The sequence below is a fragment of the Artemia franciscana genome, chromosome 6, assembly GCF_032884065.1.
Source record: "Artemia franciscana chromosome 6, ASM3288406v1, whole genome shotgun sequence".
In the NCBI taxonomy this organism is placed as follows: Eukaryota; Metazoa; Arthropoda; class Branchiopoda; order Anostraca; family Artemiidae; genus Artemia; species Artemia franciscana.
Window position 1 is genome coordinate 35,530,991 of NC_088868.1, and position 20,710 is coordinate 35,551,700.

Genomic DNA, 20,710 nt, shown 5'->3' on the forward strand with positions numbered 1-20,710 from the left:
GAAGCTGTGCCATACTTCAAAATTACTGTCCCTTTTTGCTATCTGCCCATAATTTCACAATTTGTATTATATTTTTGAAAAGATTGGATTTTTGTTCATAAATGACTTCAATTATTCTGCGTTTTCCATGGTTACTTGCAGGGCTGCCAAATTTTTTTTTAAGGAGTGTGTCATATTTTTTCCAAAAATGTGCTTTTTGTGTCATCTCAGATTCGATAATGTGTCACAAAATGTGACATTTTTTTTGCCACAAGTGGTATCATATTTAACTGTCAAATCTGTATTTAGAGTTTTGAATATATAATCTTTTCCAAATCAGTTCAAAAAGGAGGAAACTTAACCTTATCCTATTATCTTGGGATCATGACTTTTTTATGGCGTCATGAAAGAAATAGAAACATTCGATTAAGTTAAAGTTACACACAATGAATTTGTGTCTGAGCGGCCAACGAGGCAAGTTTACATTTATAAGAATTTTAGGGACAATCAATTCTGACAGTAAATTGAAAATAGACTTTTCGTATGACGTCGTAATCGTAATCGGCTCTATACATAATAAGCTTTATTGGCTAAGCTTTTTATTTACTCAATATGTAAGCCATTCAACCAGCTTCAATGTAGTATTTTTGTCATATTTGTTGGTGCCTTTTTAAACCAGACGGATTATTCCGAAGGAAAGACATCTCTGGATATTTGTAATCTTGTCCGAGGTGGGATACCTTTCCTGTACTCCTAAAAATGGGAGCTGTTGCTTATGCATACAGCTTTGGTAAACTGCATGCTGTTTACTTTTTACTATTAAGTACGTACCAGTTGGCTACATCAAATACTCAATCAAAAAGCCTATTAAGATCAGATATTCAGCGTACATTTCGATTTGAAATTTCTGCATATGGCTGTTTTCTTCACGTGGTTTGAATTTTAAATATGGTGATGGCATCTGTCCTGTATTCCGCACTGTTTATGTACTACTGCCACTGTTAGGTAGTGCTATTCCCTTCCATTAGTTTGTAGCTTTCATGGAGGTATAAAATTGAAATTTTACTTTGCTTTAAAAAAACAAGACTTGGATGACAAAAATGTGTCATTTTTGTCGATTGTGTCATTTTTTATTGAAAAATGTGTCATTTTCGTCGATTGTGTCATCATTTCAACTTAATGTGTCATTGTGTCACGCAACATCAAATTGTGTCATTTTGACACAAATTATGTCAATTTGGCAGCCCTGTTTGAGAACTTTGTAAATGTAAATGGCGTAGCTTTCCTTCCTCTTTCGTTTCATTTTCTTATCAGTTTTAGTTATGTTTTTCTGTGCCTTTCCAGCTTTCTTTGCTGCTTTTCCTTAAGTTTTAGGTGCCATGATCAGTGATTCCTTGACAAAATCTAGTTTTCGACTGGATAGTGTTTGTAAAATTCGATCCGGTTTTATACAAGCTACAATTCTCACACAAATTTGTTTTCAGAGGAACTCAAGCTCTTGGCTCCAGTATAAATAGTTTGCGCTTTTGTTATTCAGAAACAGACAGCCTTGTGAATTTGTGGTGATTGTAGTCAAAGCGAATTTTGTAACCAAGAAATCATGTCAGGAAGAGGAAAGGGTGGAAAAGTGAAAGGAAAGGCAAAGTCTCGTTCAAATAGGGCCGGTCTTCAATTCCCAGTTGGAAGAATCCCCTGTCTTCTGAGAAAGGGCAACTATGCGGAGCGAGTTGGTGCAGGGGCACCCGTATACCTTGCAGCAGTGATGGAGTATTTGGTGGCCGAGGTCCTTGAGCTCGCGGGCAATGCTGCACGAGACAACAAAAAAACTCGCATCATTCCTCGTCACCTTCAGCTTGCCATTAGGAACGACGAAGAACTGAACAAGCTCCTGTCGGGCGTTACCATTGCTCAAGGAGGTGTTTTGCCCAACATTCAAGCAGTCCTTCTACCAAAGAAAACTGAAAAACCGGCAAAGGCTTAAATGAACTTCGGCCCTGCTTCAAGATACCCAACGGCCCTTTTAAGGGCTACCAATACATTGAAAAACAATGTAGCACGTGACCACCTGGAAAGGACAAACCTATGAAAAGAAAATAAACTGAATCTAAAAAGGGACCTTCACATTTAATTAGTAACAAATGCGCAAGAATTTACTGGAGGCAGGGGACATATTTTTTTTTCTTCTTAAAAAACTTATAAATTGTACCCCGACAAAATCTAAATAAATTTTTGAGACTTGCCCTTTTATTAAAAGAAATAAAGTTTGCTCGCACATTGATCTAGTTACAATGCATAGGAATTTATTATAGGAGAGGGAGCTCACTTCCCCCAAAAACCAATAGATTTTACTACGAAAATCGATGAGCTGTTTGAAAAACAAGAGCCTTCTAATTTGACAAATCTAAATTAGGAAGCTATAGGGTTGTCATCAAAGGTAGAAAAATTTTGGGGGCTTCCAGCTTTGTTTCGGAAGGAAAAAAGTTGAAAAAAAAATTAAATGAATAAACATGGTTTGATTCTTTCTAAATGTTATTCTACTGAAACAATGCTTCATGAACTCGCTAAAATTTGGCATTTTTTTTATTTCTTTTCACTTTGTTGACCATCAACTATTTTGTTACAAAATCTCTCAGCCATACCACGTTGAAAGTACCCAGTCTCGTCAGATCCTGGAAGTCACACAACGTCGGGCCCGGTCAGTACTTGGATGGGTGACCGCCTGGGAACACCGGGTGCTGTTGGCGTTTTCTTTTTTTATTTTACAAGATATTTTTTTATTTTTTATTATTTTATTATTTTTTACAAGAAAAAAAAGAAGAAAAAGACTAAATGGGACATCTCCTTGATTCCCATCCATCTGTAATAAATAATTTTGAGTCATCTGTTTTGGCTTAGGTGATAAACCAGTAAATGAAGTTGACAAATTGAATGGCCACAACAGTTGACTCACATTTATTTAAGCCAATAAACAAAGTCCAAAATTGTAACCAAAGTGACATTATAAGCTCCCCAAAATATTTTAGTTGACCATTCGAGCAACGAAATCAAGTTGAAAGCCATCAAGAAACAGACAGTTTTCACTGGCTAATTCTCCTATGCCGGGATTGGTTCTTTAGCCCTTGGGGCATCTCCTTGAGTCCCATCTATCGGTAACATATATTGAAGGCTTATAATATCACAATTTTTGACTTAACTTATTTTTTGGCTCATCAGCTAAGCCAAAACAACAGTTGACTACCACTCATTCCTGATTTCTGAAAAGTTGACGTGTAATTCAGTATATTCCATTGGGGGCACTTTACCTCTAATTAGCATGAGTGGCATGTCCAAATCCTCGTCAAATATTTTGTGGGCTCAACTCCCTTGCAAAGTTCAAAGTGCCTTGGTCTTTCAATAGCATCTATAGCAAAATTCTACTTGTTCCTTCAATAGCGCCGCGTAAACAACTGACTTACTTTAAAGTTAGTCTTTGATTTGTCCATGTCCAAATCCTCTTCATATGTTTTCGGGTCCATCAATGCTCAAATTGCTCTAGTCTTTCAATAGCATCTATAGCAAAATCTACTAATTCCTTCAATAGCGCCGCGTCAACAACTGACTAAAATCAAAGACTTACTTTAAAGTTAGTCTTTGATTTGTCCATGTCCAAATCCTCTTTATATGTTTTCGGGCTCAACTCCATTGCAAAGTTCAAATTGCCTTAGTCTTTCAATAGCATCTACCTACATAGCAAAAGTCTACTGGTTCCTTCAGTAGCGCCACGTAAACAACTGATTTCAATCAAAGACCAACTTTTAAAGTTGTTCCTTCATCAGCGCCGCGTCAACGACTCTCTCAAATATGATTTTTTATATGAAAGCGGTCGTCCCCTCATCAACCTCTCGCTCTTTACGCTAAAGTTTTTTACTTTTCTAAAAGAAGAATTGTGAGAAAGAGTCAAACTTTAGCGTAAAGAGCGAGGCGTTGAAGAGGGGACAACCCTTTGCATATAAGGAATAATTTCTGTTCGTTTTAAGTTTTAATATCGCTAGTTACTTGCAGTTAAAAAAAAACTTGTTTTTTTATCTAATAATAAAAAAAGAGACCATGTCTTTTACTATCTTTTAAATCACCTTAATCATCTTGATAGCAACCTCTTATTTTTAAAATTGGAACTGGCTTTAAAAGTTTTGGGTTATCTGAGGTTCCAAGTATGTCACAATTACTTGGGGGGGGGGGGTCCGTGGAATTTATATAAACCACGTAGACATGAGAAATAGCTTTTAAATCAGCTCTTAAGCATCTCTCTATGATGTTCTAGTAACTTGCTAGGTCAGAAAAAAAGAATGTTTTAGCATTTTTTAACTCTTAGTTACTATGGGCTATGGTTTGCTCTTTACTAGGCCCTATGACAAAGAGCTCATTGGAAATTCTCCCAAGAAAGTAGTTAACATTGAAATCTGTGAAATCTAAGAGAAGGTAGAATTTTTAAAAGCCTATTCAATGCAATTAATAGCCAATAACTGAGCCATCAAACATCTATCTAGGGTAATGTGGTAGCAAGCTAATGTTTCAGTAGCTTACTGATGAGCAGACGATTTACGAAAATTACTAAGGGGGCTAGGAGGGGTTCTTGTAAACCTCCAGCGAAGGGTTCTGGAACCTAACTATTAAAATAGTACCTGTTTTGTGCTTCGAAGCTTTTCCACTTAAGAAGTGGCACCAGATGTGTTCTTTTCAGTGCGATATCACACTTACAAATGGTAAAATTGATAATAAATTAAGCACGTATATATGAGCAATAGCTTGCAAATGAGTCATTAAACATCACTCTTATCAGTTCTGCTAGCCCATTGGCCCCAGCTTTTCCACTTGAGAAACGGCAGCAAGAGTCTTAGCAATATTTGGAACATGCTGATGGTGGAATTTATATGGGGGACGTAAATATGAGCAATAACTTGTATATGAGCTACAAAAGATTTGTTTACAATGTTCTGATAGCCTGCTAGCGCCATATGCTAGCCATATGGCCATATGGCCTGCTAGCCATATGGCATTTACAGATTTGAAAGAGTCATTAAGCCACTTTATGATATTCAGGTAGTCCACTGGGCCTGTTGAAAAAAAAGAGAAAAAGAAAAAGAAAAAATGAAATGAAAAAAAATGAGAATGAAAGAAAAAATGAAATGAAAAAAAAAGGAGACAGATCAGTGCTGCTGATGTAAAAATGTGATTTTCCTTTTTATTCAAGGTAATTTCACTATTCACTGTAATTTCCCTGTATAAGGCTTTTGACCATGATTATTCCAATAGTACACTTTTAATTTTGATCTGACGCCGTTTTTGAGGGGTTAAAGGTTTTTTTTCGAAATCACCATGAATTTTTTTCGCATAAAGTTTTAATTTTAAGACGAATCAAAATAATAATTACCATTCCTGAGTCAATGCAAGATGGCAATTTTTTTAACTAGGTAGTATTTTTCAAATTTATTTTTAATTTTTGGTTACTATGGGCTGTGGTTCGCTCTTTACTAGGTTGCAGCTACCGCTGCAATCATGATAAAAGATTCTTCTGTAAAAACAATAGAGAAATGAATAAATGCTTACAAAGAAACAAAAAGTAACGCATTTGTAGGGGTTTTATTACCTAGCAGCTAGGGCAAGGATTCAAATTGATTGCAGAGCCACAAACGTTTGTCATATAAAAGTATAATTCGGTAAAATAGAAACACATTGTATGTATTCAGCATGGCCACCATGCTTGTAAACTTCTTTTTTTTATATTAAATATATATTTTTTCTTTTTTTTTCATATTGCCATAAGGTTCCGACAGAATTTGATAGACAAAGTTTGTTATTTCACGGAAACTATGGACCTCTGGTCGAATAGATGGTTGCAGTAATAGATTTTGGAAAGTGGCGTATAATTCAGGCCTTACCAGTAAACGCGTGGCACCTGGTTAAAAAGAAATCACAAATGGATTGTTGGAAGCACAAGTGGAAGCATAAAGTGGGCTCACGGTCTTTCAAACATTTCCGCAGCCCTTTCCAAGTTTTTTTTTTTTTTTAGAAAGACAGGTTTTCCATATTATAAAGTTAGTACAGAGCCCTACCAATATCCCAGTACCCCTAGCACTTGCAATTTTTCAGCAAAAAGCTCTGTATGTTACATCTTGTGTGAAATGAGATAGCCCAAAGATGTTTATTTGTTTATGATTCGAGAATCAAAGTGCATAAAAGGCCTTTCAATTTGTTCTGTCTTCTTGTATTATCAAAATTTAAGAGCAAAAGTAGGCATCTCGCACTTTTTCTTTTACTGGGATGTTTCGGGATGAAATTGCCTTTTTTGAGGCATCTCTCTCCCTAACTACATACAACACAATAAGAGAACCCTATTGTAGGAGTTCAAGTGCCTTTCTAAGTTTAGTAATTTGTTCATTGCATATAGATAGTATTTGTTATTGGGAAATATACGGACATTTTTCGCGGTGGAGTTTCCTGCAGGGAGAAGGGATTGTCTGAGGAATTTCCAGTAGGAAGAAATCTTAGGATAATTTTCTTTCAGCGAAGATGCATCTTCCATGAGGGGGTACTTTTCGAATGGGGGGGGGATTTCCAAGGGGGATTTTTTCCTAGGGGTATTTTCTGCTGGGGATAAATTCCAAGGGGCTATGTTTGGGAAGGGTATATTCCAGGGAGATATTTTCTGTCGGGGAGGTTGTTTTCCAGGGAGGACGCGAGGTAAATGCCTGTAGCCACTGCTCCCCTTGATTCCAAAAATGTGTATTTGTATATCTGCTAAATATGCTCCATTTCTCCGTAGTTTCATTGGAAAAATAATTTTTTTTTTACATAAATGTTGACAAAACAGAAAAGATTGTCTCATAGATTTTGTATCGTATATTTTACCAGCCCCCCGCCCTCCTAAGTTTCATTTACAGTAATGATTGATTTTAGAGGTTCATTCCAATGAATACTTATAGATATAGTGCTCTTTTAAGTGAATCAATTTCTTAGAATTAAAGTTTTTAAAAATAAATTCCATTAGAGAAGCATTCCTCACCTTTTTTGGTCAAATACGACTATGAATTCGAAATCTAAAATATGACAAATTAATTTGCTTGCCATATAGTACATTATTAAAACTTTTAAAATACTTTTTCGTCAACGATAAAGATTTTATAAATTATTAAAATGATTAAAAGTATAATTTTAGTCCTTTATCTAAACAAATATATTTTTGTGTAAGGATTGTTTCTGAGCCAAATGATTTAAAGAAAAAAATTTAAATTGACGTGGAAATCGCCTTAAATCTGAAGATAAACTAGAATTAAGAACTGAACAATTTTTGAAGCTCCTTTAAAGGATCTGGCTAATGCCGGAACCTTTGAATGGGCGCATAAATATCTCAAATATTTCATCACAAGGAATTGTGTTGGAATAGTTGAAACAACAATTCAAAAAGAACAGAACTCATTGCTAAAGATGAGCAAGGTATATACATATAATGAGCCTGAGAAAATTTTGATTATTTTAAAAAATAGGGGGAAACAACCCCTAAAAGTCGTAGAATCGTAACGTAAAATCACACCATCAGATTTAGCGTATCAGAGAACCCTGTTGTAATAGTTTCAAACCTCTGTCTACAAAAATGCGGAATTTTGTATTTTTTGACAGAAGGCAGATCACGAATACGTGTTTATTTGTTTGTTTGTTTTTTTATTGTTTTGTTTTTTCACAGGGGTGATCGCATCGCCCCATTGGTCCTACAATCTTGCAAGAGTGCTCATTCTAACGGAAATGAAGAGTTCTAGCGCCCTTTTTAAGTGACAAAAAAACTGGAGGGTACGTAGGCCCCCTCCCACACCAATTATTTTCCCAAAGTCACCGGATTAAAATTCTGAGATATCCATTTTATTCATCATAGTCGAAAAACCTTAAAACTATTTCTTTGGGGACGACTTACTCCCCCACAGTCCTCGTAGGAGGGGCTACAAGTTACAAACTTTGACCAGTGCTTACGTATAGTAATGTTTATTTGGAACTGTACAGACATTTTCGGGGGGGGGGGGTGGAAAGAGGGGGGTATGTTGGGGAACTTTCCTTAGAGGAATTTATCATGGGCGAAAAAAAATTTCATGAAGGGAGCGCAGGATTTTCTAGCATTATTTTTGAAAAAAATGAAAAAATAAATATAAATAGTTTTTTCAACTGAAAGTAAGGAAAAGTATTAAAACTTAAAAAGAACAGAAATTATTAAGCATATGATGGGCTCACCTCCTCCTAATACTCCGCTCTTTACGCTAAAGTAATTTTAGTAATTTCAACTATTTATTTTACGGCTTTTGGGATTCAGGGGTCATTCTTAAGAAATTGGGACAAAATTCAAGCTTTAATGTAAAGAATGAGGTACTGACAAGGGGGTGAATCCCCTCATATACGTAATAAAAAATTGAGAATACAGAAGTTTGTTATGTAAGCTAATTTATAGGTTACCTATATCTTTTAATAATGAAAACATTCATAAAAAATTAAAAGTTCTAGTTGCCTTTTTAAGTAGCCAAAAAATCGGAGGGTAACTAGACTTCCTCCCCTGCTCTTTTTTTTCTCAAAATCATTCGATCGAAACTAGGAGAAAGCCATTTAGCTGAAAAAATAAATATACAAATTGCGTTTTAATTATTCATCTGCGGAGAGCCAAAATCAAAACAGATATTAATTAAAAAAAACATGTTTTTTTAACAGAAAGTAAGGAACGGCATTAAAACTTAAAACAAACAGAAATTACTTCGCATATGAAAGGGGCTGCTTCCTCATCAACGCCCCGCTCTTTACGCTAAAGTTTTTTACCGTTTTAAAAAGTAGAGTTAAGAGAGAGAGTCAAACTTTAGCGTAAAAAGAGGGGCGTTGATGAGGAAACAGCCCCTTTCATATACGAAGTAATTTCTGTTCGTTTTAAGTTTTAACGCAGCTCCTTACTTTCTGTTAAAAAAAACTTGTTTTATTTTATTTAATTTATTTAAGAAACAAAACCCACGCAGGTTTGCTACTTAATAACATTACAGGAAATGACAACAAGCTATTATTAATCTGTATCATTTCAAGCAGTAAACACCAGCTTATTATTTATGTTATTATTTAAATCCGACATAAAGGCAAGTTTTTCCCTTTCCATGTTTCATGCTTTCATGGCTTTCATTTATAGCTTTCATGGAGGTAGAAAATTGAAATTTTACTTTTCTTTTAAAAAACAAGACTTGGAGGACAAAAAAGTGTCATTTTTGTCGATTGTGTCATTTTTTATTGAAAAATGTGTCATTTTCTTCGATTATGTCATCATTTCGACTTAATGTGTCATTGTGTCACGCAACATCAAATTGTGTCATTTTGACACAAAATGTGTCAATTTGGCAACCCTGGTTACTTGGTCTGACAACCCTAATCAAGAGATAAGTAATCTTGAAATGTTAAAATATACAACAATAGTGTAGACGAGTCTGCCTTTCGGCATTCAAAAATTTGTTAAGACTCATCAAGCGCCCCTCCCCATGGTAATCTTTAGTAAAAGGCGAAAAATTAAATCGATATGAGGAGAAGCCAGAGCTATGAAAATTTCTAAGGTTGACTTGGGTATATAAAAATTAATCCTCGTGGTTTCTAACAAGGTTTGAAAACAATAAGAAATTCAATGTTGAATCAAGTAATTACGGGCCAAAAAATCATATGATGCGAAAACATATTCAATGAACAGCAATTCATGGGCAACTTTAATGACATGCTACTTAAACTACATCCGCAGAAAATAACATAAATATTCAGTAATCAGGCCCAAAAATAATTGTAATGTAGCTGAATGGTCGATCAATTGTTGTAGCCAAAGGCCCCCCTATTAAAATATTCCAAGAAGCTTAGCGGTAGTGAAGGAATTCTTAGTTTGATATGTTGCCAATGCAATTGACTTGATAAAATGTGTAGTGACCAAGGGCATTTCACTTTTTAAGACTAGCCTTTGTGACTTAATTTAAATTTCAGCAATTTGATTCGATTCCTAGTTCAATTTAAAAGCCAATTAGTTTCGATAATTACAGAGTATTTTCAAAAACAAAATGCATCAGGAATTCAATCAGTTTAGGCAATTTAATTTAATTATGGCGACTGGTCATTGATACCATCATTTGCTTTAGCACAAGACTAAGAAAAACAAAATGTGTTTATTTAAGCGATGTTCTGGAGAACATTCCAGAACCATTTTCTGTAAAGCATACGCTCAACTCTCTCCGTAATATTTAAAACATGTCAGCTTGTCAGTAAATTAATTTTTTTCAATACGGCCCAACAGTCCAATTTACTTGGTCTTAACACCAACAATTTGTATACTTTTCTCTTTCAGCTCACAATTTGCAACATAGTGTAGACTCAAAGGAAGAAACCTTTTCAATGTGTGGACAGGGGTCCGCGTGAACGCAGTCCCCCACTACCAAAAATTACGCTGTTGAGTTACCCCCATTTTGGGTAATCACAGGGGTCAGCCAATTCGAAGTGCAATGGAAAGGCCTCACCCTGGGAGCGCCTCCTTCATGATCAAGGCAGCTCCCCAGCCAGGTAAGTATGAATTCTTCAGAATCTAACATTTTACTAATATCTTTCGACATAAATCCGGTTGCTTTGAATGCCACTCCGAAACTCTAATTTATTAAACAGATGCAACTTTTTGTCCTTTTCATTTGTCATTTACTTGATTAATTCTATAATTCCATCCTATTACTAACAATGCAGCCAGAAGACTGTCTTGAAGAATAGATGGCCTTCAAGTATAATTCTAGTAAGGAGAATTTGATCTAAGCTTATTAAACAACTCTAAGGTTCGAACTATGGAAAAGTAGGGGTAAAATTTGGTATGGAACTGGGAGGGGCAACTGCCCCTCCCCACCCCTTTCTGAAATTTAGTTCCTTCCAAAATTTTGTCAAAACTAATGTAAACCTATAAATTCAAGCATCTACAGAAACACATCATTTTTTTTTTTTTTTGAACTAACTTTATAGTCCTTTTAGAGTACTAAATAGTACTTTTGTGGTACTAAATGGCTTCTGTTTAGTTTTTACTGCCTTTTTCATTTGATTTTGGAAAAAGGGCTCCAACTTTGCCCCTCCATCCCCTTCAAGTTTGGATTTTGACGAAATTATGCCGCTGTAGAAAAGCAAAAGAAATGGAAAAAAAGTCCTATAAGAAGGACTCGAGCTAAAAGGACTTCGTAGAAACAAAGTTGTACGAGGAAAGTTGCATTCCAAGATGGTGGTATCTTTTGATTTTTCAAGGGCAGAAGATCAATCGCCTTAAGCAGTAATAGTGTGTATTGATTTGAGGTAGCTTTGTTCAGATTTCTTGTGCAATGCTTTGTCTTTTACTTTTTAGCCTAAATAAATTACCTGGCTATGCTGTAAGGATAATAAATCCAGAAATAATTACTTTCTAAGACGAAACAAAAGAGAACTAAATGTAGCTTGGACTTGGCTCGCTTTTACACCATCTAAGGGCTTAAGAGATAAATACAAGAATCGTTTTCATCCAATCTCGTACAGGCCCATCAATCACAAAGTCTTCTCCCTCTGGAGACAGAATAGATTTCTGTAAAATTTAGGACGGTTCTGCGGGAAAAGCCTGCTAACGAAACAAGGGCCAGTCCTGACCATACCGATTCCTTGTACCAAAATATGTTGTAGAATGCATTTCAGTCATTTCACATTCCGTTTGAAAAGTATTTCAGTCATTTCGTTGGCCCGGTATTGCAGTATCTCCGGGATGACGCAGTACCACGCGTGAAGGGAGCGGAGCAAGCCCCGACATCCCTCCGGTTTCCAAAAATCAGTTTAATATTCTGAGCCCCATGTAGGGGCCGTATCAGATATTAAACTGATAGGAACAAATACTACACTTTGATCTTAGCCAAAAGGCCGAGAAGCGATAATTCAACAAGGATTGTCAAAGTTATTATAAGAATACGAGTAACGTCTTTCCTTCGGAATAATCCGTCTGGTTTAAAAAGGCACCAACAAATATGACAAAAATACTACATTGAAGCTGGTTGAATGGCTTACATATTGAGTAAATAAAAAGCTTAGCCAATAAAGCTTATTATGTATAGAGCCGATTACGATTACGACGTCATACGAAAAGTCTATTTTCAATTCGCTGTCGGAATTGATTGTCCCTAAAATTTTTATAAATGTAAACTTGCCTCGTTGGCCGCTCAGACACAAATTCATTGGGTGTAACATTAACTTAATCGAATGTTTCTATTTCTTTCATGACGCCATAAAAAGGTCATGATCCCAAGATAATAGGATAAGGTTAAGTTTACTCCTTTTTGAACTGATTTGGAAAAGATTATATATTCAAAACTCTAAATAAAGATTTGACAATTAAATATGATACCACTTGTGGAAAAAAAATGACACATTTTGTGACACATTATCGAATCTGAGATGACACAAAAAGCACATTTTTGGAAAAAATATGACACACTCCTTAAAAAAAAATTTGGCAGCCCTGACTATAGAGAGACATCAAAAGAGTACCGAACTCTTGATACGGAAATTGCCGTTTCAGAGACATGTGCGAGAGATCGCCCAGGATTTCAAAACTGACTTAAGGTTCCAGAGCTCGGCTGTGATGGCCCTACAAGAAGCCAGTGAGGCGTACCTAGTTGGACTTTTTGAGAATACCAACTTGTGCGCCATTCACGCCAAGAGGGTGACCATCATGCCAAAAGACATTCATCTTGCCCGTCGTATCCGTGGCGAGAGAGCTTAAGTGCCCTTATTCTATATAACTGATTCTTAACCAACGGCCCTTTTAAGGGCCACTACTTGGTTCAAACAAACACGTGAAATATCCTTAAACAACATTATTGTGCTGCTAGAAAAAAGAAAGGAAAGAAGCTTGAAACAATAACAAAGTGGTTGAAATCATTAATAAAGACCTCATTATTGATAAAATGGGTCATAGATTCGGTGTGGCATTCAACAAAATCTAATTAAAAAGAACCATATACAAACGCAAAATTAGGCCAGCATCCAGAAATTTCCAAGAGACCTATTAAAAGGCTTTCTATGGTTTCCAAGGGAAAGTGTTGGAAAAAGCCACCCCCCCCCATTCTCTTCCAACTATCCGTCGATATTACTTTCTATACTAGCAAATTGAGACCAACCACCGAAAAAGGGAATTTTGAAAATGGAAAGTTGTATTATTGACTTTACCCGAAATTTCACACATCAAAGCTACGAGCAATGAAAGTAATTTGAGAGGTTTTAAAATAGGGTGTTAGCCCTTAAAAGGGCTGTTTGTTAGGGCCCAGCTAATTGGGCGGTAGTAGACGGGAGAAAACACCATATTTGGAGCTTGTGTATTTTGTTACAGCTTTAGTACCTTTGCTAACAGCGTGCTTGGCAAGTTCCCCGGGAAGGAGTAACCTCACAGCAGTTTGAACCTCTCTGCTAGTGATGGTGGACCTTTTGTTGTAGTGATTTAGGCGAGAGGCCTCCGCGGCAATCCTTTCAAAGATGTCGTTGACAAAGCTATTCATGATGCTTATGGCCTTACGGGAAACACCAGTGTCGGGGTGCACTTGCTTGAGAACTTTGTAAATGTAAATGGCGTAGCTTTCCTTTCTCTTTCGTTTCCTTTTCTGATCAGTTTTAGTTAGATTTTTCTGTGCCTTTCCAGCTTTCTTTGCTGCTTTTCCTGAAGTTTTAGGTGCCATAATCAATGATTCCTTGATAAAATCTAGTTTTCGACTGGATAGTGTTTGTAAAATTCGACACGGTTTTATACAAGCTACAGTTTTCGCACAAACTTGTTTTCAGAGCAACTCAAGCTCTTGGCTCCAGTATAAATTGTTTGCGCTTTTGTTATTCAGAAACAGACAGCCTTGTGAATTTGTGGTGATTGTAGTCAAAGCGAATTTCGTAGCCAAGAAATCATGTCAGGAAGAGGGAAGGGTGGAAAAGTGAAAGGAAAGGTAAAGTCTTGTTCAAATAGGGCCGGTCTTCAATTCCCAGTTGGAAGAATCCACCGTCTTCTGAGAAAGGGCAACTATGCAGAGCGAGTTGGTGCAGGGGCACCCATTTACCTTGCAGCAGTGATGGAATATTTGGCGGCCGAGGTCCTTGAGCTTGCGGGCGATGCTGCACGAGACAACAAAAAAAACTCGCATCATTCCTCGTCAACTTCAGCTTGCCATTAGAAACGACGAAGAACTGAACAAGCTCCTGTCGGGCGTTACCATTGCTCAAGGGGGCGTTTTGCCCAACATTCAAGCAGTCCTTCTACCAAAGAAGACTGAAAATCCGGCAAAGGCTTAAATGAACTTCGTCCCTGCTTCAAGACACCCAACAGCCCTTTTAAGGGCTACCAATTAATTGAAAAACAATGTAGCACGTGACCACGTGGAAAGGACAAACCTATGAAAAGAAAATAAACTGAATCTAAAAAGGCAAAAAAATGGGCCTTCACATTTAATTAGTAACAAATGCGCAAGAATTTACTGGAGGCGGGGGACAAATTTTTTTTCTTATTAAAAAACTCATAAATTGTACCCCGACAAAATCTAAATAAATTTTCGAGACTTGCCCTTTTATTAAAAGAAATAAAGTTTGCTCGCACATTGATCTAGTTACAATGCATAGGAATTTATTAGGAGAGGGAGCTCACTTCCCCCAAAAACCAATAGATTTTACTACGAAAATCGATGAGCTGTTTGAAAAACAAGAGCCTTCTAATTTGACAAATCTAAATTAGGAAGCTATAGGGGTGTCATCAAAGGTAGAAAAATTTTGGGGGCTTCCAGCTTTGTTTCGGAAGGAAAAAATTTGAAAAAAAATTAAATGAATAAACATGGTTTGATTCTTTCTAAATGTTATTCTACTGAAACAATGCTTCATGAACTCGCTAAAATTTGGCATTTTTTAATTTCTTTTCACTTTGTTGACCATCAACTATTTTGTTACAAAATATCTCAGCCATACCACGCTGAAAGTACCCAGTCTCGTCAGATCCTGGAAGTCACACAACGTCGGGCCCGGTCAGTACTTGGATGGGTGACCGCCTGGGAACACCGGGTGCTGTTGGCGTTTTCTTTTTTTATTTTAATTATTATTATGATTTCTGTTTTTCCAAGTAAAATAATTTTCCAAAACAGACGCGTTTCCTTATTCAAATAGCACCAAATTGATTATATCTTTTACAAGCAAAAAAAGAAGAAAAAGACTAAATGGGACATCTCCTTGATTCCCATCCATCTGTAATAAATAATTTTGAGTCAACTGTTTTGGCTTAGGTGATAAACCAGTAAATGAAGTTGACTAATTGAATGGCCACAACAGTTGACTCACATTTATTTAAGCCAATAAACAAAGTCCAAAATTGTAACCAAAGTGACATTATAAGCTCCCCAAAATATTTTAGTTGACCATTCGAGCAACGAAATCAAGTTGAAAGCCACCAAGAAACAGACAGTTTTCACTGGCTAATTCTCCTATGCCGGGATTGGTTCTTTAGCCCTTGGGGCATCTCCTTGAGTCCCATCTATCGGTAACATATATTGAAGGCTTATAATATCACAATTTTTGACTTAACTTATTTTTTGGCTCATCAGCTAAGCCAAAACAACAGTTGAATACCACTCATTCCTGATTTCTGAAAAGTTGACGTGTAATTCAGTATATTCCATTGGGGGCACTTTACCTCTAATTAGCATTAGTGGCATGTCCAAATCCTCGTCAAATATTTTGTGGGCTCAACTCCCTTGCAAAGTTCAAAGTGCCTTAGTCTTTCAATAGCATCTATAGCAAAATTCTACTTGTTCCTTCAATAGCGCCGCGTAAACAACTGACTTACTGTAAAGTTAGTCTTTGATTTGTCCATGTCCAAATCCTCTTCATATGTTTTCGGGTCCATCAATGCTCAAATTGCTCTAGTCTTTCAATAGCATCTAATGCAAAATCTACTAATTCCTTCAATAGCGCCGCGTCAACGACTGACTAAAATCAAAGACTTACTTTAAAGTTAGTCTTTGATTTGTCCATATCCAAATCCTCTTTATATGTTTTCGGGCTCAACTCCATTGCAAAGTTCAAATTGCCTTAGTCTTTCAATAGCATCTACCTACATAGCAAAAGTCTACTGGTTCCTTCAGTAGCGCCACGTAAACAACTGATTTCAATCAAAGACCAACTTTTAAAGTTGTTCCTTCAACAGCGCCGCGTCAACGACTCTCTCAAATATGATTTTTTATATGAAAGCGGTCGTCCCCTCATCAACCTCTCGCTCTTTACGCTAAAGTTTTTTACTTTTTTAAAAGAAGAATTGTGAGAAAGAGTCAAACTTTAGCGTAAAGAGCGAGGCGTTGAAGAGGGGACAACCCTTTACATATAAGGAATAATTTCTGTTCGTTTTAAGTTTTAATATCGCTAGTTACTTGCAGTTAAAAAAAAACTTGTTTTTTTTTATCTAATAATAAAAAAAGAGACCATGTCTTTTACTATCTTTTAAATCACCTTAATCATCTTGATAGTTACCTCTTATTTTTAAAATTGGAACTGGCTTTAAAAGTTTTGAGTTATCTGAGGTTCCAAGTATGTCACAATTACTTGGGGGGGGGGTCCGTGGAATTTATATAAACCACGTAGACATGAGAAATAGCTTTTAAATCAGCTCTTAAGCATCTCTCTATGATGTTCTAGTAACTTGCTAGGTCAGAAAAAAAGACTGTTTTAGCATTTTTTAACTCTTAGTTACTATGGGCTATGGTTTGCTCTTTACTAGGTCGCATGACAAAGAGCTCATTGAAAATTCTCCCAAGAAAGTAGTTAACATTGAAATCTTTGAAATCTAAGAGAAGGTAGAATTTTTAAAAGCCTATTCAATGCAATTAATAGCCAATAACTGAGCCATCAAACATCTATCTACGGTAATGTGGTAGCAAGCTAATGTTTCAGTAGCTTACTGATGAGCAGACGATTTACGAAAATTACTAAGGGGGCTAGGAGGGGTTCTTGTAAACCTCCAGCGAAGGGTTCTGGAACCTAATTATTAAAATAGTACCTGTTTTGTGCTTCGAAGCTTTTCCACTTAAGAAGTGGCACCAGATGTGTTCTTTTCAGTGCGATATCACACTTACAAATGGTAAAATTGATAATAAATTAAGCACGTATATATGAGCAATAGCTTTCAAATGAGTCATTAAACATCACTCTTATCAGTTCTGCTAGCCCATTGGCCCCAGCTTTTCCACTTGAGAAACGGCACCAAGAGTCTTAGCAATATTTGGAACATGCTGATGGTGGAATTTATATGGAGGACGTAAATATGAGCAATAACTTGTATATGAGCTACAAAAGATCTGTTTACAATGTTCTGATAGCCTGCTAGCGCCACCCCATGAGAAATGGCAAAAAATTGCCATTTTAGTGCCATATGGCACTTGCAGATTTGAAAGAGTCATTAAGCCACTTTATGATATTCAGGTAGCCTACTGGGCCTGTTGAAAAAAAAAAGAAAGAAAGAAAGAAAGAAACAGGAGACAGGTTAGTGCTGCTGATGTAAAAATGTGATTTTCCTTTTTTTTCAACAGGCCCAGTAGGCTATTCACTATAGGCCCACTATTCAACAGGCCCACTATTCACTGTAATTTCCCTGTATAAGGCTTTTGACCATGATTATTCCAATAGTACACTTTTAATTTTGATCTGACACCGTTTTTGAGGGGTTAAAGGTTTTTTTCGAAATCACCATGAATTTTTTTCGCATCAAGTTTTACTTTTAAGACGAATCAAAATAATAATTACCATTCCTGATTCAATGCAAGATGGCAATGTTTTTTAACTAGGTAGTATTTTTCAAAATGTATTTTTTAATTTTTGGTTACTATGGGCTGTGGTTCGCTCTTTACTAGGTTGCAGCTACCGCTGCAATCATGATAAAAGATTCTTCTGTAAAAACAATAGAGAAATGAATAAATGCTTACAAAGAAACAAAAAGTAACGCATTTGTAGGGGTTTTATTACCTAGCAGCTAGGGCAAGGATTCAAATTGATTGCAGAGCCACAAACGTTTGTCATATAAAAGTATAATTCGGTAAAATAGAAACACATTGTATGTATTCAGCATGGCCACCATGCTTGTAAACTTCTTTTTTTTTATTAAATATATTTTTTTATTTTATAATTTATAATAATAAAATATTTTATATATTTTAATTATTTTATATTTTATATATTTTATAATATTTATATATTTTATATATTATATATATTTTATTATATATTTTATATATATATTTTATATATAAATATTTTATATATTTTATATATTTTCATTTTAATTTATAAATATTTTATATATTTTATTATTTTTATTATTTATATATTTTTTATATTAAATATATTTTTCTTTTTTTTCATATTGCCATAAGGTTCCGACAGAATTTGATAGACAAAGTTTGTTATTTCACGGAAACTATGGACCTCTGGTCGAATAGATGGTTGCAGCAATAGATTTTGGAAAGTGGCGTATAATTCAGGCCTTACCGGTAAACGCGTGGCACCTAGTTCAAAAAGAAATCATAAATGGATTGTTGGAAGCACAAGTGAAAGCATAAAGTGGGCTCACGGTCTTTCAAACATTCCCGCAGCCCTTTCCAAGTCTTTTTTTTTTTAGAAAGACAGGTTTTCCATATTATAAAGTTGGTCCACAGCCCTACCAACATCCCAGTACCCCTAGCACTTGCAATTTTTCAGCAAAAAGCTCTGTATGTTACATCTTGTGTGAAATGAGATAGCCCAAAGATATTTATTTGTTTATGATTCGAGAATCAAAGTGCACTTTCAATTTTTTCTGTCTTCTTGTATTATCAAAATTTAAGAGCAAAAGTAGGCATCTCGCACTTTTTTTTTTACTGGGATGTTTCGGCATGAAATTGCCTTTTTTGAGGCATCTCTCTCCCTAACTACACACAACACAATAAGAGAACCCTATTTTAGAAGTTCAAGTGCCTTTCTAAGTTTAGTAATTTGTTCATTGCATATAGATAGTATTTGTTATTGGGAAATATACGGACATTTTTCGTGGTGTCGTTTCCTACAGGGAGAAGGGATTGTCTGAGGAATTTCCAGTAGGAAGAAATCTTAGGATAATTTTCTTTCAGCAAAGATGTATCTTCCATGAGGGGGTACTTTTCGAATGGGGGGGGGATTTCCAAGGGGGATTTTTTCCTAGAGGTATTTTCTGCTGAGGATAAATTCCAAGGGGCTATGTTTGGGAAGGGTATATTCCAGGGAGATATTTTCTGTCGGGGAGGTTGTTTTCCAGGGAGGACGCGAGGTAAATGCCTATAGCAACGGCTCCCCTTGATTTCAAAAATGTGTATTTGTATATCTGCTAAATATGCTAAAATATCTGCTAAAATTCACATAAATGTTGACAAAACAGAAAAGATTGTCTCTTAGATTTTGTATCGTATATTTTACCAGCCCCCCGCCCTCCTACGTTTCATTTACAATAATGATTGATTTTAGAGGTTCATTCCAATGAATACTTATAGATATAGTGCTCTTTTAAGTGAATCAATTTCTTAGAATTAAAGTTTTTAAAAATAAATTCCATTAGAGAAGCATTCCTCACCTTTTTTGGTCAAATACGACTATGAATTCGAAATCTAAAATATGACAAATTAATTTGCTTGCCATACAGCACAATATTAAAAGTTTTAAAATACTTTTCCGTCAACGATAAAGATTTTATAAATTATTAAAATGATTAAAAGTATAATTGTAGTCCTTTATCTAAACAAATATATTTTTGTGTAAGGATTGTTTCTGAGCCAAATGATTTAAAGAAAAAAATTTAAATTGACGTGAAAATCGCCTTAAATTTGAAGAGAACGTAAAATCTGGAGTTGAACAATTTTTGAAGCTTCTTTAAAGGATCTGGCTAACGCCGGAACCCTTGAAAGGGCGCACAAATATCTCAAATATTTCACCACAAGGAATTGTGTTAGAATAGTTGAAACAACAATTCAAAAAGAATAGAATTCATTGCTAAAGATTGATTTATATAAATATAATGAGCCTGAGAAAATTTTGCCTATTTTAGAAAATAGGAGGAAATAACCCCTAAAAGATGTGCTAAAGATGCGCAAGGTACATATAATGAGCCTGAGAAAATTTTGCTTATTTTAAAAAATAGGGGGAAACAAACCTCAAAAGTCGTAGAATCGTAATGTAAAATCACACCATCAGATTTAGCGTATCAGAGAACCCTGTTGTAATAGTTTTAAACTCCTGTCTACAAAAATGCGGAATTTTGTATATTTTGACAGAAGGCACATCACGGATACGTGTTTATTTGTTTGTTTATTTTTTTGTTGTTTTGTTTTTTCACAGGGGTGATCGCATCGCCCCATTGGTCCTACAATCTTGCAAGAGGTCTCATTCTAACGGAAATGAAGAGTTCTAGCGCCCTTTTTAAGTGACCAAAAAAACTGGAGGGTACCTAGGCCCCCTCCCACACCAATTATTTTCCCAAAGTCATCGGATTAAAATTCTGAGATAGCCATTTTATTCATCATAGTCGAAAAACCTTAAAACTATTTCTTCGGGGACTACTTACTCCCCCACAGTCCCCGTAGGAGGGGCTACAAGTTACAAACTTTGACCAGTGCTTACGTATAGTAATGTTTATTTGGAACTGTACAGA

At 35.7% G+C, this 20,710-nt stretch overlaps 2 protein-coding genes, 3 non-coding genes and 2 pseudogenes across 5 annotated transcripts; 3 read left to right on the top strand and 4 right to left on the bottom strand.

Annotated features, from left to right (window-relative positions):
* Positions 1-1,579: 1,579 nt before the first annotated feature.
* Positions 1,580-1,960, top strand: LOC136028552 (histone H2A-like). The gene has a single exon (XM_065706398.1). The coding sequence runs from the start codon at positions 1,580-1,582 to the stop codon at positions 1,958-1,960; it is 381 nt and encodes a 126-aa protein (XP_065562470.1).
* Positions 1,961-2,604: 644 nt separating this feature from the next.
* On the top strand, positions 2,605-2,723 carry LOC136028574 (5S ribosomal RNA; annotated as a pseudogene).
* Positions 2,724-9,447: 6,724 nt separating this feature from the next.
* Positions 9,448-9,563, bottom strand: LOC136028579 (U5 spliceosomal RNA). The gene has a single exon (XR_010617840.1). It is a non-coding gene; the product is annotated as a U5 spliceosomal RNA (small nuclear RNA).
* Positions 9,564-10,404: 841 nt separating this feature from the next.
* Positions 10,405-10,568, bottom strand: LOC136028575 (U1 spliceosomal RNA). The gene has a single exon (XR_010617836.1). It is a non-coding gene; the product is annotated as a U1 spliceosomal RNA (small nuclear RNA).
* A 1,159-nt stretch (positions 10,569-11,727) lies between these two features.
* On the bottom strand, positions 11,728-11,922 carry LOC136028578 (U2 spliceosomal RNA). The gene has a single exon (XR_010617839.1). It is a non-coding gene; the product is annotated as a U2 spliceosomal RNA (small nuclear RNA).
* A 1,391-nt stretch (positions 11,923-13,313) lies between these two features.
* On the bottom strand, positions 13,314-13,718 carry LOC136028553 (histone H2B-like). Its single transcript, XM_065706399.1, has one exon. The coding sequence runs from the start codon at positions 13,716-13,718 to the stop codon at positions 13,314-13,316; it is 405 nt and encodes a 134-aa protein (XP_065562471.1).
* Positions 13,719-14,968: 1,250 nt separating this feature from the next.
* On the top strand, positions 14,969-15,087 carry LOC136028581 (5S ribosomal RNA; annotated as a pseudogene).
* The last annotated feature ends 5,623 nt before the right edge of the window (positions 15,088-20,710 follow it).